Source organism: Oncorhynchus gorbuscha, linkage group LG13 (genome assembly GCF_021184085.1).
Source record: "Oncorhynchus gorbuscha isolate QuinsamMale2020 ecotype Even-year linkage group LG13, OgorEven_v1.0, whole genome shotgun sequence".
Lineage (NCBI taxonomy): Eukaryota > Metazoa > Chordata > Actinopteri > Salmoniformes > Salmonidae > Oncorhynchus > Oncorhynchus gorbuscha.
Window position 1 is genome coordinate 53,758,110 of NC_060185.1, and position 18,332 is coordinate 53,776,441.

An 18,332-nucleotide genomic window follows, 5' to 3' on the forward strand; every position below is an offset into this window, starting at 1 on the left:
AAGAATGGCTGTAATTACTGGCGTTATAAAACAAGACTAAGTCAGCAAATGGATCACCTTCAACCAATCAGAAGTCCAAATCTTTTGATGTTCTCCAAATGCAACATAAGCTAAACCTGCCCACAGTTGCTAAGAGAACACTTATTGGACTAGCTACTTTCAAGCCTGTCCATGTGCCCCTTTATTGGAGAAGGTTCAGACTGAATCAGTAAAGTGAACCAATAGTGAAAAAGAAAGTAGTAGCTGCAGCAACAAATCACAATTTATTGGTCACATACACATGGTTAGCACATGTTATTGAAAGTGTAGCAAAATGCTTGTGCTTCTAGTTCCGACAGTGTAGCAATATCTAACAATTCCACAACATTCCTAATGGAATAAGGAATGGAGAGGAATAAGAATATACAAAATGTATTAGCTGCATCAACAGAGTTTACACATCTATTATCACTTACGACCTTACAACCCAGCACCCAAAGCTGTTTGTTCAAACAATTTAGAGTTGAGTACGCCAATCCTTTATTAGGTATTTGTATTCCAGGTTGTTAAGGGTTTCAACTCATCGCTAGTCTCTTATTGGCTTTCCAGGGCATCCTCCCCAGACTTCCTTACCAGCGGGAAGCTGGTGTCCAACAGGAAGAGCACAGGGCAGCTGAACCTGTTCCAGCAGGGTCTGGGGACAGCCGAGCGCAGCCGTCACCAGAGGAGCTACTCCGTCCCCAAGAGGTTCGGCGAGGCTGACCGCTCATCCGACCCTCCTCGCAGCGCTACACTGGACCCCGTCCAGGCCTGCACCCAGCAGGGAGGGCTGACCAAGAACCGCAAGTAGGGGACAGCAAGTAGCCAAGTACACTACAGCACTTTTTTATGAATCCTTTCATTTGGCATCTCCCAGTCATTTTGAGGTCATGTTCATAAGGATACACCTTGGTAAAAACGTTTGAAAATTTGGCAAAGACTTGGGGGTGCCACAAGGGGCATCTATTGGGATAGAAAGCCTCAAATAAATAAACGCATTGCTCTCCTCCGCAGTCCGTCCTCTTCCAAAGAGCTCCCGAGTGACCCAGCCAACGTCAACCACCCGTCCAACCTGCTGGCCACCATCTTCTGGGTTGCTGTGTCCCTGATGGAGTCAGACTTTGAGTTTGAGTACCAGATGTCCCTGCGGCTGCTCCTCAAGCTGTTGGCCCACGTGGCCCTGGACAAGCAGGAGAACAGGGAGCGGCTGGAGAAGCTGCAGGGCCAGCTGAGGTGGAGTGGCTTCGCCGGACTCCAGCAGCTGCTCCTCAAGGGCTTCACGTCCACTTCCACCACCGACCTCACCCTGCACATCTTCTGCCAGCTCACGCCTGTCTCGCGGGTGCCCGTGGTGGACACCTCACAAGCCATAGGTATGTTATCTGTAGTCCCGTGTGACTCAATTGGTAAAGCATGGCACTTGCTTCGATATGGTAAAGGCTTAAATTTCAGCTTGCAGAACCCATATTCTAAATGACTGGGAGTCTCTTTGGATAACAGTGTCTGCTAATTGGTATATACAGTATGTACGGTGGAGTCTGAAATAATCGACAACCTTGATAAAGATAATGACTGAATAAAATAAATAATCCTAGTACTGAGCTACAGTTGAAGTCAGAAGTTTACATACACCTTAGCCAAATACATTTAAACTCAGTTTTTCACAATTCCTGACAGTAAACATTCCCTGTTTTAGGTCAGTTAGGATCACCGCTTTATTTGAAGAATGTGAAATGTCAGAATAATATTAGAGAGAATGATTTATTTCAGCTTTTATTTCTTTCATCACATTCCCAGTGGGTCAGAAGTTTACATAGACTCAATTAGAATTTGGTAGCATTGCCTTAAACAATTTAAACTTGGGTCAAACGTTTCAGGTAGCCTTCCACAAGCTTCCCACAATAAGTTGGGTGAATTTTGGCCCATTCCTCCTGACAGAGCTGGTGTAACTGAGTCAGGTTTGTAGGCCTCCTTGCTGTGACCGACCAGCTCAAATCGGTCTTATGGAGCAAAATTTGAAATTGTGCTTTTTACATTGGATAAAAGTAGAGACTCAGAGCTACAAAATGGTATATCATACACTACAGTTGAGGAACATAGGGAAAGTAATTTTGCTTTGAACTTAACCCACTTTTGAGTGTTTTTGTACTAATGGAGAGCCCTTCTTTGTCTACAGTCATTCAGCATTGTTCACATCTTCTTAAGCTTTAGCCACATTCAACTCTTCAATGGTTGATCCGAGCATTCTGTACAAACAGCATTCAAGCACCCAAGCTAACTTGCTAGCTACAGTACCAGTCAGAAGTTTGGACACCTTATTTTTTATATTTTCTACATTGTAAAATAATAGTAAAGACATCAAAACTATGAAATAACACATATGGAATCATTAATATATAATATATTTTATATTTGAGATTCTTCAAAGTAGCCACCCTTTGCCTTGATGACAGCTTTGCACACTCTTGGCATTATCTCAACCAGCTTCATGAGGTAGTCACCTGGAATGCATGTCAATTAACAGGTGTGCCTGTTATTTTAATTTCTTTCCACCTTATTCATTCCACCTCATTGCATTTGAGCCAATCAGGTGTGTTGTGACAAGGTAGGGGTGGTATACAGAAGGTTAAAGACCAAGTCCATATTATGGCAAGAACAGCTCAAATAATTACATCATTACTTTAAGACATGAAGGTCAGTTAATGCGGAAAATGTCAATAACTTTCAATGTTTCTTCTAGTGCAGTCACAAAAACCATCAAGCGCTATGATGAAACTAGCTATATAACATTAGGCTATAACTAGTCAAGAAAATGGCTCTGAGATATGAATTATAAGGTCATACACATAACTTTAGCTAGCGAGCCAGCCAGATAACATTATCTCGCTAACAGTACACAAACTTGAAATGAAACCACTTTCTGTTCAAATTTGAAACGTGTAAAATCTGAAAATGTTGCTAGCTAGACTATCTTACCTGTACACATCATGGATGGACTAGTCTTCTGTCAGATGCCGTGGTTGCCCTTTAGTTTTAAGATGTAATCCGGAGACAGATGTAAAATATATGGGCTCCCGAGTGGCGCAGTGGTCTAAGACATTGCTTCTCAGTGCAAGAGGCGTCGCTGCAGTACCTGGTTCAAATCCGGGCTGCATCACATCTGACCATGATTGGGAGTCCCATGGAGTGGCGCACAACTGGCCCAGCGTTGTCCAGGCTAGGCCGTCATTGTAAATAAGAATTTAATTGACTTGCCTAGTTAAATAAAGGTTAACAAAAAATATAAAAAATTAACAGGTATTCAGTTTCACTACGTGATACATTTTTTTTAAAGACCCGTTAGACAGGATTACCAAGACATCGACCAGCTCAAATAGACAGAAGCGTGCTAAATGGCAGATCAATCCAAATTCATCTCTCGGCATGTCCATGCACCAAAAAGTTTATATTCAAACGGCTCTCCTGTGAAGTACTGACCCGCAACATAAGCCTAGTTTCCTGAAACGGGTGACATGTTTTTATTAAAGTTTTCAAAAATGTACATCAATGTAAGTACAAAGACTTTACCATATCCCAACCACCTTTACTCCCTTCACACATCCAACCCCTCCCTACCTGTCCATCCTACCTCATTCCACAAAATAAAATGATCAATAGAAGTGGAGATAACATTACAGAAGTTTGCATCAGACAGGAGAAGATAATTTAATCTCCAACAGAGAGGAGTATGAGTTTGTCGAGTACTAAAGGTCCATGGTCAGAAATTACAATGGGAAATATTCAGAAGAGGTGACATTTGGAAGTAAATTATGATCAATAATGAAATAGTCAATACGAGAAAAATAATGGTGTACATGTGAAAAGAAAGAATACTCTCTTGCCTGGGGATTCTGAAATCTCCAGGGATCTGTACACCCATTCTGAACCATAAAATATGAGAAGGACTTTGACATAGCAGAAGGAGACATATTTCTGGGTTTGGAGCGGTCTGAAGCCTGGCTAATAACACAATTCAGATCCCCGCCAATTATCAAAAGATGGGTGTTCAGAGAAGGGATTTTCCCCAGCAACCCATTTAACATTCAGCATATATATTGACCAGTACTGCAAGAGTTTGCCAAATGGTGCCAATTATTATTAAATGTCTCCCATTACTTTCTGAAGTGTATTATTTTACTAACCAAAATTGCAACCCCTCTGGCTATGGAGTCAAGGTCTGAATGGAAAACCTGCCTAAACCTGGAGTTTTGTAGCATTGAGTGATCTTTAATGAGCAAATGGGTCTCTTGTAGAAATACCCCATCTGCTTTTAGCTTTTTCAAAGGGGAGCACCTCTACCTCTTGACAGAATTATTCATTGTTTTAGTATTCCAAGATAAAACTTTATAGGATTAGGCCTACCTATTCACAATCTAAAATATTGAAAGGAAAAAAAATAAAGATAAAATAGAGAACTGATGAAAAATGCAACAAAGTGTGTGTGTATATATATATATATATATATATATATATATATATATATATATTTATATATATATTTTTTTTTTTATCAAATAAAAAGAAAAGAAACAAAAATGGTCCCCATCACCTCCCCTTTCACCCAAACCCAAAGTCTCCTTCCTCAGCGAATGGAATGCCTTGATGCATATGAATAAACAGAAAACCTTCCTATCCTAACACGGAGAGGCTCCGTAGCACAAGCAGTGAAATACATTTGAAAAGGCATTCACAAAACGGAAAAGTAGGTCAACAGATGGCGCCGACAGATAGGGCAGCTGTGCTTCTAGCTGCTAGGCAACTTTGCAGTATATTTTTTTGTGTGTTATTTCTTACATTATTATCCCAGAAATGTCTTTGTTACATACAGCTGGGAAGAACTTGTGGATATCAGAGCGGCAGTAACTCACCAGCATTAAGACCAGGAATACGACTTTCCCCAATCGGATCCTTTGTTCATACTCCCCAGAGCAATTTAACTTATCCCAGAGGCTGATCCAAAAAAACGCCGGCGTAGAGGAGGTATTCGGAGTGGACTTTTAGTCCGACTCATGAGGCACGCACACCACCCACCGCTTCCTGGTATATTACTCACTAATGTTCAGTCTCTGGATAATAAAGTTGACAAGCTCAGGGTTGTAACATACTCTGTTTCACGGAAACATGGCTCTCTCGGGATATACTGTATGAGTCCGTACAGCCAGTTGGGTTCTCAGTTCATTGTGCAGACAGGAAAAAATATCTCGACTGGAAGAAGCAGGGGTTTTCATGATTGACCACTCATGGTGTGATTGTGATAACATACAGGAACTCAAGTCCTTTTGTTCACCCGACCTAGAATACCTCACAATCAAATGCCAACCGTATTACCTCCCAAGAGAATTATCTTCGGTTATAGTAACTGCCGTGTATATTCCCCCTCAAGCCGATACCACGGCGGCCCTCAAGGAACTTCACTGGACTTTATGCAAACTGGAAACCACATATCCTGAGTCCGCATTTATTGTAGCTGGGAATTTAAACAAAGCAAATTTGAGGAAAATGCTACCGAAGTTCTATCAACACATTGACTGTAGTACTTGCGCTGCTAAAAACACTCGACCACTGATACTCCAACGTCCGGGATGCCTACAAGGCTCTCCCCCGCCCTCCCTTAGGCTAATCTGATCACGACTCCATTTTGCTCCTCCCTTCCTATCGGCAGAAACTCAAAAAGGAAGTACCCATGCTAAGGACTATTCAACGCTTGTCTGACCAATCGGAATCCACGCTTCAAGATTGTTTTGATCACGCGGACTGGTATATATTCTGGGCGGCCTCTGAGAATACCATTGACGAATACACGGATACGGTGACTGAGTTTATCAGGAAGTGTATAGGAGATGTTGTACCCACTGTGACTATTAAACCTACCCTAACCAGAAACCGTGGATAGATGGCAGCAGTGCGCAAAATTTAATGCGCGAACCACCACATTTAACCATGGCAAGGTGACGGAGTATGGCCGAATACAAACAGTGTAGTTATTCCATCCGTATGCCAATCAAACAGGCAAAACGTCAGTATAGAGACAAAGTGGAGACTCTATTCAACGGCTCAGACACAAGACGCATGTGGCAGGGTCTATAGACAATCACGGACTATGAAGGGAAAACCAGCCATGTTGCGGACACCGACGTCTTGCTTCCAGACAAGCTAAACACCTTCTTCGCCCGCTACCAAGGGACTGTGGACTCTCCTTTCTCCATGGCCGACATGAGTAAGCCATTTAAGTGTGTTAACCCTTGCAAGGCTGCCGGGCCAGACGGCATCCCTAGCCGCGTCCTCAGAGCATGCGGAGACCAGCTGGCTGGAGTGTTTACGGACATTTTCAATCTCTCCCTATCCCAGTCTGCTGTCCCCACATGCTTCAAGATTTCCACCATTGTTCCTGTACCCTAGAAAACAACGGTAACTGACTATTTCCCCATAGCACTCACTTCTGTCATCATGAATTGCTTTGAGAGACTAGTCAAGGATCATATCACCTCCACCCGACCTGTCGCCCTAGACCCACTCTAATTTGCATACTGCCCCAATAGATCCACAGACGATGCAATCGCCATCCTACTGTACACTTCCCTATCCCACCTGGACAAGAGGAATACCTATGTAAGCATGCTCTTCATTGACTATAGCTAAGCATTCAACACCGTAGTACCCTCCAAGCTCATCATTAACCTTGTCTCCCTGGGTCTGAACCCCGCCCTGTGCAACTGGTTCCTGGACTTCCTGACGGGCCGCCACCAGGTGGTGAAGGTAGGAAACAACACGTGCACTTCGCTGATCCTCAACACTGGAGCCCCACAAGGGTGTTTGCTCAGCCCCCTCCTGTACTCCCTGTTCACCCAACTCAATCATCAAGTTTTGTCGACACAACAGTAGTAGGCCTGATTACCAACAATGTTGTGACAGCCTACAGGGAGAAGGTCAGGTCCCTGGGAGTGTGGTGCAGGAACATAACCTCTCACTCAATGTCAACAAAACATGTGTCTGTACATGTATAAATGATTAATGGGGCGTAGTAAAGGGGTCAAAAGTCCTTCAGTAAGTATCTAGATGAAAAAACGAAAAAAGGAAAGCTCTGCAAAAGCCTGGAATTGTAGCCATTCATTACTTCGCTCACCATCTAGCCAAATAAAAAAGACCTCCCAAACGTGTAGCTTAAATAACAACCACACAAGACAGTAGTCATCATTTTTATCAGAGTTCAATGGTGTTTCTGCAGAGTAGTAACAGGGGGAAAAAAGCCCTGCAGTAAAAATCAAAACATCTCTTCGACTTGGAAGGTAGGCTAGACTAGGCTATGCATGCTACCTGGCAAAAGAGTAGGTCATAGATCCAATATATCAGAAGTGACTGTTGAACCAGCGCTTGGCATCCTCGTGGGAGTCAAACTTTAGCCTTCCCTCCGGTATGTTGAACGTGGAGACGAGCAGGGGAGCAGAGTGAGAATTTTAACTTTCTTCTGATAAAGGTTGCGTTTCACATCGAGGAATTTAGCTCTCTTCTTGGTGACACTCGAGCTGAGGTCAGGAAAGATGAACACCTTGCATCCACAGACGTGTAGCTGGTCTCTGCCCTGCCTCTGGAGGATGTGCTCCTTGTCACAGTAGTAGTGAAAACAGACGATAAACACTCTAGGCTTGGAGTTGTCATCTCCGCCAGCTGGGGCTATGGACCCCCAGCACCTTATGGTTATCGTAGCTCAGACGGGCGACCGTTCTCTCAAGGGCTACTATGTGTTTATGGTAGTCACACAAGTCATGTTCAAAGCCGTCAAGTCAGCGGCCTTGTTCATTCACGGCAGCTCGGACAGCATCACGGACAGCAGTGAAGGGGGCCAGAGCAGCATCGATGGCAGTTTTGAGCTGAGTGGCAATGGTAGCTGTAATTTCCGAGATCAGGACCGTACGGAGGTTCTGAAGATCTGTGTGGAGTGTGACCGCATGAGACTCCGTATCGGTTGGACTGGAGTCGGCGCCATTACCATTCACGTTTGCCATCGAGGTTCAAACGTTAGTGACAGGTCTTCTGCTCCTCATTTGAATCAGAAAGATAACTTACAAATTCATCACTCGAATGTGATATGTAAGAAAGTGAAATGCAAAGTACAAATTTGGTTAAATTAACTAATGCGTAGGAGCCTCGTCCACGAGCATCTTCTTCGTTCACATGCTCAGCCGCGTCAGTTGGTTCTTTGTGTCTGTCTCTCATTTTATGCCGTCACTGTAGCACTTTGATTTTCTTTCAATAAAAAGTGAGTTATAAATTAAATATTGTTATTAATTATTATTTATAATTTTTGAGTGAAATGGAAGCCCTATTTCTCTTGTTCCCCAGGTTTTCCTCTGAACGTTCTCTGTCTGCTGCCACATCTGGTCCAGAACTTCGACGGCCCATCCCAGTTCTGTAAAGACGTGGCGCAGAGAATAGCTCAGGTTAGTCTCCTCGTCAACTTTCCAGTCAATGTGCGTTATTTAATAGATAAACGAGGACTTTACACATGCAAAATGAGGTGAAATAATTCTCCAGAAATTAAGTCAATGTAAAGTATATAAATGTACTCTTGGTCATTTTGAAATCGAATTCATGTCAATCTAATTCATTATTTATGATTCATTGCCAACATGTACCGTAAATATTTAGTATTTGATTTCTGCTTGGATGGCCAGGTATGCTTAGAGGAGAAGAATTCAAAACTGTCCAACTTGGCCCATGTGATGACCCTGTACAAAACACACTCGTACACCCGGAACTGCTTCTCCTGGGTCAACGTCGTCTGTCGCTATCTCCACGAGGCCTTCTCCGAGATCACCCTCAACATGGTCACTTACATGGCCGAGGTCTGTATGGCTGTTCTATGGATAACCATACTCCTCTTAAGCCTGATTCACACTATAGGGCCAAACCAATCCAGTTCAAGACGAACTGTACAGGGCTGGCCTGGTTTGGTATCTATCTTAGTTGCTGGAACCGTGCAGGAAAGGACGATGTGAGAAGAAAATATCTGAGCCAGTATAGTGCTGTACAGGTCAGCCCTATAGTGTGAATGATCCTTAAGAGTTTCTGATACATAAATTAAGTTTCTCCTCGAGTAATATGGATTAAATTGATCAATGTAGGGCTATCCATCCATTTCAGACTGTGTCATTAACTGTGAGTGTGTTCTGATTGGCTAGTTGTTGGAGAAGGGTCTACCCAGCATGCAGCAAACCTTGCTCCAGATCATCTACAGCCTGCTGAGTCACATGGACCTGTCAGTCATTCAGGCCAAGACATTCAATATGGAGGTCCTCAAGACCATCGAGAAGTTTGTCCAGGTGAGAGGAAAATGACGTTGCTATTAGTGAAATAATACGTTTTGAAGTTGAGGACTTCTCCCCTCCTGACTGACGGACCATTTCAAGATGGCTAAAGCCTCTACTGACCTTGTGTTTAGCCAAGCTGACAGCAGCTAGCTGATATTTCTCTATCAAATCAATTATGGAAGATACTGTATCAAGAGCCAGTGTCTGGATTTAGTTTCATAACACAATCGTTATACAACATCTTGCTATGAAAGTAGCTTGCAACTTAGTATCAAATGTTCATCATGTTGTGTTAAAACATTTTACTATGAAAACGGTATCAACTGCGACTTGAATGCCCGCTCTTAAGTCAGCTCTGCTGTTTTACATCACAATATACTGCTAGTTGTGTCTTGTCTCGTCTCTCCTTAAGTCGGCTGTTCGATCCTTTACGGAACTACTGATGTCCCTACAGGTGTAGGCTAACATAAACTAACTCACTCTTGTTACATCACCTTGGTCCGTACAATTGACCTTATTTTAGCGCCCAAAAAACGTGATACTTCCAGATCGACTGTAATGTCAATACCATTGTAAAGCACAATTTCTCCCCTTTCCAACAAAATCATTGACGAGACCTCCACGATGCCCATTTCTGCATGATTCAAGAAGGCAATGAGCTCCGTCGAGTCTTTTTTTAAATGGCGGGTGGGGAAGCGTAACTAATGTGTGACAGTGAGAAGGAGAGATGTCGTGTGGGGAAATGGCTTTTTTTCACTCGATCTGTCCAACCTATCGCCTTATCTCCTCCTAAATGTAAATAAAACACTATAAAAAGTTTATATAATGTATCATTACATACCTATTTGAAGGTTTTTGTCGAATTTAAATCGGGTTTTTAAGGCGGTGCTAAAGTGGTCTTCAGAAGTAAACAGCGGTTTTGAGAGTGATGATCGCTTACAGTGATGACGCAAAAAATGACTAGGTATCCCCCCCCCACCCCCGTCACTGTCCATGTCTTGTTTTTAAACAAAGAGAAGTGCTACACCTGGTGGAGAGAGATTGTAAGACAGAAATAGTAGCCTTACGCGTGCTGTACGTTACGGCATGAAACGTCACGATGTAACGTATGGTCCATTTAAAAAAAAAAAACTTTTCTCCAATACTATAAAGCCATTACCATGTTGATCAACGCTTGAATAGAAGCGTAGTTCACATCCCAGACTTTTATGTCAACACAGTCACTACAGTCCCATTAGTTTTCTTTGCAGCCTCGTTTGAATGTCGCGGTTGTGCACATTTGTACGGAATGGGGTGAGTTTACGTTACATGTAGACATTGCACAAACATTGCCCAGATTTAATGTAGATACATTTATCTACAAAAAAATGTATGGGTGTGTTTGTGTTACAAAGACAAATCATTTCATGCTGTAAATATCATATTGATGCACTTACAAAGACAGTATGCCTACACATGCCTAGCAAATACAAATAAGTTGTATATAGAGTACAACTAGAATGGCATTATATTTGTCTATTTGGCCAAATCTAAGAATTTGGCTGTCTAACCACATACTGACATGCACAGCTCTCTGGGTGAGGTTCTTCCATCTATGTAATGTATTACAGGTTATGGACAATGTAGTCAGGTGGCAGGACAAGTGGAGTGCATGACAATCCTGGATATGACAGAGTTTGCCTCAACCCATGGGTCCATCAGGCAGAGTTTAATAACTACAGGCAAATACCCCATAATGTTTTTTTAAATGTTTATAAATTAATACAAAAATGACAAGCTAAAATGTCTTGAGTCAATATGTATTCAACCCCTTTGTTATGGTAAACCTAAATATGTTTAGGAGTAAAAATATGCTTAACATAATACTTTAATTTTTTTTTTTTGCCAAAATGACATACCCAAGTCTAACTTCCTGTAGCTCAGGACCTGAAGCAAGGATATACATATTCTTGATACCATTTGAAAGGAAACACTTTTTGTGGAAATGTTAAATGAATGCGGAGAATATAACACGTTAGATCTAGTAAAGGATAATACAAAGAAAAAAACACCTGTTTTTTTTGTATTTCTTTTGCACCATCATAATAATAATAATAATATATGCCATTTAGCAGACGCTTTTATCCAAAGCGACTTACAGTCATGTGTGCATACATTCTACGTATGGGTGGTCCCTCTTTGAAATGCAAGAGAAAGGCCATAATGTATTATTCCAGCCCAGCGTCAATTTAGATTTTGACAACTAGTTTTAGACTGATCCAATGAACCATTGCATTACTGTTCAAAGTTTTATATCAAGGCTGGCCAAATGTGCCTAATTGGTTTATTAATACATTTAATACATAACTGTGCACTCCCCTCAAACAATAGCATGGTGTTATTTCACTGTAATAACTACTATAAATTGAACAGTGCAGTTATATTAACAAGAATTTAAGCTTTCTGCCAATATCAGACCTCGCTTCGAGTCCTTAGGAAACTTTGCAGTATTTCATTTTTTAATGTATTATTTCATACATTGTTACCCCAGGAAATCTTAAGTCTTATTACATACAGCCGGGAAGAACTATTGGATTTAAGAGCGACGTCAATTTACCAACATTACGACCAGGAATAAGACTTTCCCGAAGCGGATCCTCTGTTTGGGCCACCACCCAGGACAATGGATCTAATCCCAGAAGTCGACCCAAAACAACGACGCCGCAGTTGGAGCGACCTCCTGGTCAAGCTCCGTAGACGCGCAAATCGCCCACCGCTCCCGGGTATACGTCTCGCCAATGTTCAGTCTCTTGGCAACAAGGTAGATGAAATTCGAGCAAGGTTTGCCTTTCAGAGAGACATCAGAGATTGTACTCAAATTTCCGTGAAACAGAGAATGTTATCTCGGGATATGTTGTTGGAATTGGTTCAGCCAATTCTTCTCCATGCATCGCGCGGACAGAGATAAACACCTCTCTGGGAAGAGGTGCATGCTTCATGATTAACGACTCATGGTGTAATCATAACAAAATACAGGAACTCAAGTCCTTCTGCTCTCCCAACCTAGAATTCCTTACAATCAAATGCCGGCCATTTGCTCCTACCGTCTTATAGGAAGAAACTCAAACAGGATGTACCAGTGACGAGAACCATTCAACGCTGGTCTGACCAATCGGAAGCCACACTTCAAGACTGTTTTGATCACACGGACTGGGATATGTTCCGGTCAGCCTCAGAGAACAACCTCTCACTCAACGTCAACAAAACAAAGGAAATTATTGTGGATTTCAGGAGGCTGAAGAAATGTGGCTTGGCACGCAAAACCCTGGCAAACTTTTACAGATGCACAATCGAGAGCATCCTGTATCGCAGCCTGGTACGGCAACTGCTCTGCCCTCAACCGCAAAGCTCTCCAGAGGGTGGTGCGGTCTGCACAACGCATCACCGGGGGCAAACTACCTGTCCTCCATGATACCTACAGCACCCAATGTCACAGGAAGACTAAAAAGATCGTCAAGGACATCAACCACCTGAGCCACTGCCTGTTCACACTGCTACCATCCAGAAGTCGAGGTTAGTATATGTGCATCAAAGCTGGGACCGAGAAGCTGGTTTTCAGTCTCTATCTCAAGGCCATCAGACTGCTAAACAGCAATAACTAACTCAAGAGGCTGCTGCCTACATTCAGACCTAATCACTAGTCAGATTAAACAATGCCACTTTAAATAATGCCACTTTAATAATGTTTACATATCTTACATTACTCATATCATATGTATATACTGTACTTTATACCATCTATTGCACCTTGCCTATGCCACTCGGACATCCATATATTTATATGTACATATTGTCATTCACCCCTTTAGATTTGTGTGTATTAGGAATGTTGTGGAATTGTTAGATATTACTGCACTGTCGGAACTAGAAGCACAAGCATTTCTCTCCACTCACATTAACATAATTTGCAAATAAATTCATTAAAAATCCTACAATGTGATTTTCTGGATTTGTTTTTCAAATTTTGTCTGTCATAGTTGAAATGTACCTATGATGAAAATTACAGGCCTCTCATCTTTTTAAGTGGGAGAACTTGCACAATTGGTGGCTGAGTAAATACTTTTTTGCCCCACTGTATATCTACCCCCTGGAAAGCCAAGTCAATAAACAGATCACCGACCATTTTGAATCCCACCATACCTTATCCGCTATGCAATCTGGTTTCAGAGCTGGTCATGGGTGCACCTCAGCCACGTTCAAGGTCCTAAACGATATCTTAACCGCCATCGATAATAGACATTACTGTGCAGCCGTATTCATTGATCTGGCCAAGGCTTTCGACTCAATCACCACATCCTCATCGGCAGACTCGATAGCCTTGGTTTCTCAAATGATTGCCTCTCCTGGTTCACCAACTACTTTTCTGATAGAGTTCAGTGTGTCAAGTCGGAAAGCCTGTTGTCCGGGCCTCTGGCAGTCTCTATGGGAGTGCCTCAGGGTTCAATTCTTGGACCGACTCTCTTCTCTGTATACATCAATGATGCTGCCGGTGAGTCTCTGATCCAATTCTACGCAGACGACACCATTCAGTATACTTCTGGCCCTTCTTTGGACACTGTTAACAACCCTCCAGACGAGTGTCAATGCCATACAACTCTCCTTCCATGGCCTCCAATTGCTCTTAAATACAAGTAAAATTAAATGCATGCTCTTCAAACGATCGCGGCCTGCACCTGCCCGCCCGTCCAACATCACTACTCTGGATGGTTCTGACTTAGGTATTTGTAGTTGTCCACATATTCTAGGTGTCTGGTTAGACTGTAAACTCTCCTTCCAGACTCACATCAAACATCTCCAATCCAAAGTTAAATCTAGAATTGGCTTCCTATTTCGCAATAAAGCATCCTTCTCTCATGCTGCCAAATATACCCTTGTAAAACTGACCATCCTACCGATCCTCGACTTCGGCGATGTCATTTACAAAATAGCCTCCAATAGCCTACTCAATAAATTGGATGCAGTCTATCACAGTGCCATCCGTTTTGTCACCAAAGCCCCATATACTACCCACCACTGCAACCTGTACGCTCTCGTTGGCTGGCCCTCGCTTCATACTCGTCGCCAAACCCACTGGCTCCATGTCATCTACAAGACCCTGCTAGGTAAAGTCCCCCCTTTTCTCAGCTCGCTGGTCACCATAGCAGCACCCACCTGTAGCACGCGCTCCAGCAGGTATTTCTCTCCAGTCACCCCAAAAACCAATTCATCCTTTGGCCGCCTCTCCTTACAGTTCTCTGCTGCCAATGACTGGAACGAACTACAAAAATCTCTGAAACTGGAAACACTTATCTCCCTCACTAGCTTTAAGCACCAGCTGTCAGAGCAGCTCACAGACTACTGTACCTGTACATAGCCCATCTACAATTTAGCCCAAACAACTCCCTCTCCCCCTACTGAATTTATTTATTTAGCTCCTTTGCACCCCATTATTTCTATCTCTACTTTGCACATTCTTCCACTGCAAATCTACCATTCCAGTGTTTTACTTGCTATATTTTATTTACTTCGCCACCATGGCCTTTTTTTTTGCCTTCACCTCCCTTATCTCACCTCATTTGCTCACATTGTATATAGACTTGTTTATACTGTATTATTGACTGTATGTTTGTTTTACTCCATGTGTAACTCTGTGTTGTTGTATCTGTCGAACTGCTTTGCTTTATCTTGGCCAGGTCGCAATTGTAAATGACAACTTGTTCTCAACTTGCCTACCTGGTTAAATAAAAGGTGAAATTAAATTAAATTTAAATAAAAAATCTGTTAACCATGTGTATGTGAGCAATAACATTTCATTTGACATATGTCTATGTCCTGGGAAATGTTCTTGTTACTTACAACCTCATGCTAATCACATTAGCCTACTTCCCGTGGGGGACCCACCGATCCTGTAGAGGTGATCATGATTTTTGAATGACTACCTCATCTCTGTATGCCACACATACAATTGTCTGTAATGTCCCTCAGTCGAGCAGTGAAGTACGAACACAGATTCAACCAGCAAAGGGCATTGATAGATGTGAAAAATATAAATAATTGCAGACATTGAATATCCCTTTGAGCATGGGGAAGTTATTATTTACACCCAGTGACTACAAAGATACAGGGGACCTTCCTAACTCAGTTGCCCGGAGAGGAAAGAAACCGCTCAGGGATTTTACCATGAGGCCAATGATGACTTTAAAACAGTACAGAATGTCATGGTTGTGATATGAGAACTGAGGATGGACATTGTAGTTACTCCACAATACTAACCTAATTGACAGGGTGAAAGAAGCCTGTACAGAATTAAAATATTCCAAAACATGCATCCTGTTTGCAACAAGGCACTAAAGTAATACTGCAAAAATGTGGCAAAGCAATTCACTTTTTGTCCTGAATACTATTATGATATTATGTTTGGTGCAAATCCAATACAACACATTACTGAGTACCACTCTCCATATTTTCAAGCATAGTGATGGCTATGGGTTAAGGGTATGCCTGTAATAGTTAAGGACTGGGGAGTTTTTCAGGATAAAAAAGAAACAGAATATAGTTAAGCACAGTTAAAATCCAAGAGCAAAACATGGTTCAGTCTGCTTGCCACCAGACACTGAAAGATTAATTCACCTTTCAGCAGGACAATAGCCTAAAACATAAGGCCAAATCTACACTGGAGTTGCTTACCAAGAAGACAGTGAATGTTCCTGAGTGGCCCATTTACAGTTGGCTCAAATCTGATGAAACTCTGTCAAGATCTCCTGGATTGCCATAAATAAACATAAACAACAGCCTAATTACCATGGCCTTACCATGTCTACCTGAGACTCCAAGCCAAACTCTACAGAGTCCACCTTCCTGATTCTTAATCTGCAGCCTTTGGCTTCGTCCGGTCCAGTCTCATCCCCTCGGGAATTCTTCTCACATCCTTTCTATTTCCTCAATTATATTATAAACCCATTTCAATCTGTTCAAATCCAATTGTATTGGTCAAGGATAGCAGATGCACATGGTTAGCAGATGTTAATGCGAGTGTAGCTAAATGCTTGTGGTCAATGTCTGGTCCTTGTGAAAAATAATATGATGAACAGAATACTGAATGTAGTATTCCTTTAACTACTGCAAAAAGGGAAAACAGAGTCTTGCGTCTCAGCAACAAATTAAAGGCACACCCAACATGACTCTATAAACAGCCTGCTGTGTTGGCTGCAGGCCCTCATTCCAGGCTCACACACACTGAAACCTTTCTCCTGGCGGATTCTCCTCAGAGGCTTTGCTTTATGCTTCTTTGATAAATGAAAACAGTTTTGACGTCATATGGTGGATATCTTCTGACAGACTCTGTGTTGTGTATCTCTCTCTCGTTGTGTGTGTGCTCTGTCTGCACACGCTCTTCAGACGGCCCACTGGAGGGAAGCCCTGAACATTCTGAAGCTAGTGGTGTCCCGGTCGGCTAGCCTGGTGCAGCCAACGTCCCCCCACAGCGAGCTGGCCCACCTGGACCTCCAGGTGTGGGAGCGCTCCTCCAAAGCCCTGCCCGGGAAAACACTGGACTTTACCTTTGACATCTCTGAGGTTAGTCAGACATCAATGGTTCTCGGGTTCTTTTGATCTGTTTCTCTCTCTTTCGCTCTCTTTTGCTCACTCTCTGTCTTACTTTCTCCCACTCTCTCTCTCTCTCACTCTCTCTCTCTCTCTCTCTCTCTCTCTCTCTCTCTCTCTCTCTCTCTCTCTCTCTCACTCACTCACTCACTCACTCACTCACTCACTCACTCACTCACTCACTCACTCACTCACTCACTCCACTCACTCACTCACTCACTCACTCACTCACTCACTCACTCACTCACTCACTCACTCACTCACTCACTCACTCACTCACTCACTTCCTCTCACTCTCTCACTTCCTCTCACTCTCTCACTCTGATGTAATGTTGTCGCTCCTTGTCTGACAGCCAAGCCACGGACAAGACAGGGTTTATTCTGTGCATGAAGCTGTTCTGTGTTAAAGACTGCTTCCCAAATGGCACCCTATTCCCTATACAGTGTAATACTTTTGATCAGGGCTCTGGTCAAAAGTAGTGTACTATAGGGAATAGGGTGCCATTTATGTCAAAGCCAAATGTTTGTTGTTAAAAGCATGAAAGGCACTTAGAGGCATGTTTACGGTCTCGCGTTTTCTTGTACTTTTCCTGTGTTTTCCAGGGTGTGGTACTGGTGTGAGACTGTTGATGACTGGATCTGTTTTGGACAGGAAACATGTCTTTCCTTCCAGTTAATTACAGATTATGCCTTTTAATAATGACCCCAGTAGATTAGCAGGAAAGCTAGAAAAGTACACACACACACAGTAAACACTCTCAGCCAGTCTGGGCAGAGTTAGACTAGAGAGCGATGTGAGGGCTAATAGACAGACAGACTGGGAAGTAATGTATGATTTATGTACGTCTAGGAACCAAACAGGCAGATATTTGTGAGGTTTATGAATGGCAGGAAATATTGTCAGACAGGTCTACTGCCGTCCTTTGTGTGGGAATCAGGGAGGAGGAGAGTTCAAACTGGGCTGGGGTGGAGAGGGAGTGAGCTCCAGCCAAACAGAGAGCATTACAGCCTAGAGAGGAATGATTGAACAAAATTACCTCTCGTTTCTCAGACAAATTCCTCAGTATTTTTAGACGGAAGGGGGTGGGGAGAAAAACACAACAGAAGAACAGCATGTTTCCGGAGGCACATGGAATCTGTGTAAATTGACTGCAGCTGGATTGAATAAGCTAATTTAGCCAAGCTGGGGGATATCTTATTTTCCTAATGTGCGAATCTCTCCCGCTCGGTAATTGAGCTGCTGGGGCTATGAACGGCTGCCATTGGACAGTGCTAAGGGCTTAACAAACGCTGCCTGGCAGGTGTTGAAATATTGATGAGCGGCTGAATAGTTGGCCTGCTGCGTGT

The 18,332-nt window shown here is 42.8% G+C and overlaps 1 protein-coding gene across 9 annotated transcripts in view; it reads left to right on the top strand.

Moving 5' to 3' along the window:
* The window catches only part of LOC123993159 (protein furry homolog), a 208,333-nt gene that overhangs the window by 136,907 nt on the left and 53,094 nt on the right, over window positions 1-18,332 (top strand). For all 9 annotated transcript variants that reach the window (XR_006831382.1, XR_006831384.1, XR_006831383.1 and 6 more), the window contains exons 45-50: window positions 589-825; window positions 1,033-1,391; window positions 8,398-8,495; window positions 8,730-8,900; window positions 9,237-9,377; window positions 16,782-16,958. Coding sequence is in view for 6 of the 9 variants with exons in the window: in XM_046295005.1 (XP_046150961.1) it covers window positions 589-825; window positions 1,033-1,391; window positions 8,398-8,495; window positions 8,730-8,900; window positions 9,237-9,377; window positions 16,782-16,958 (1,183 nt within the window). In the remaining 3 variants the exon portion in view is untranslated. The remainder of the gene's footprint in view (window positions 1-588; window positions 826-1,032; window positions 1,392-8,397; window positions 8,496-8,729; window positions 8,901-9,236; window positions 9,378-16,781; window positions 16,959-18,332) is intronic.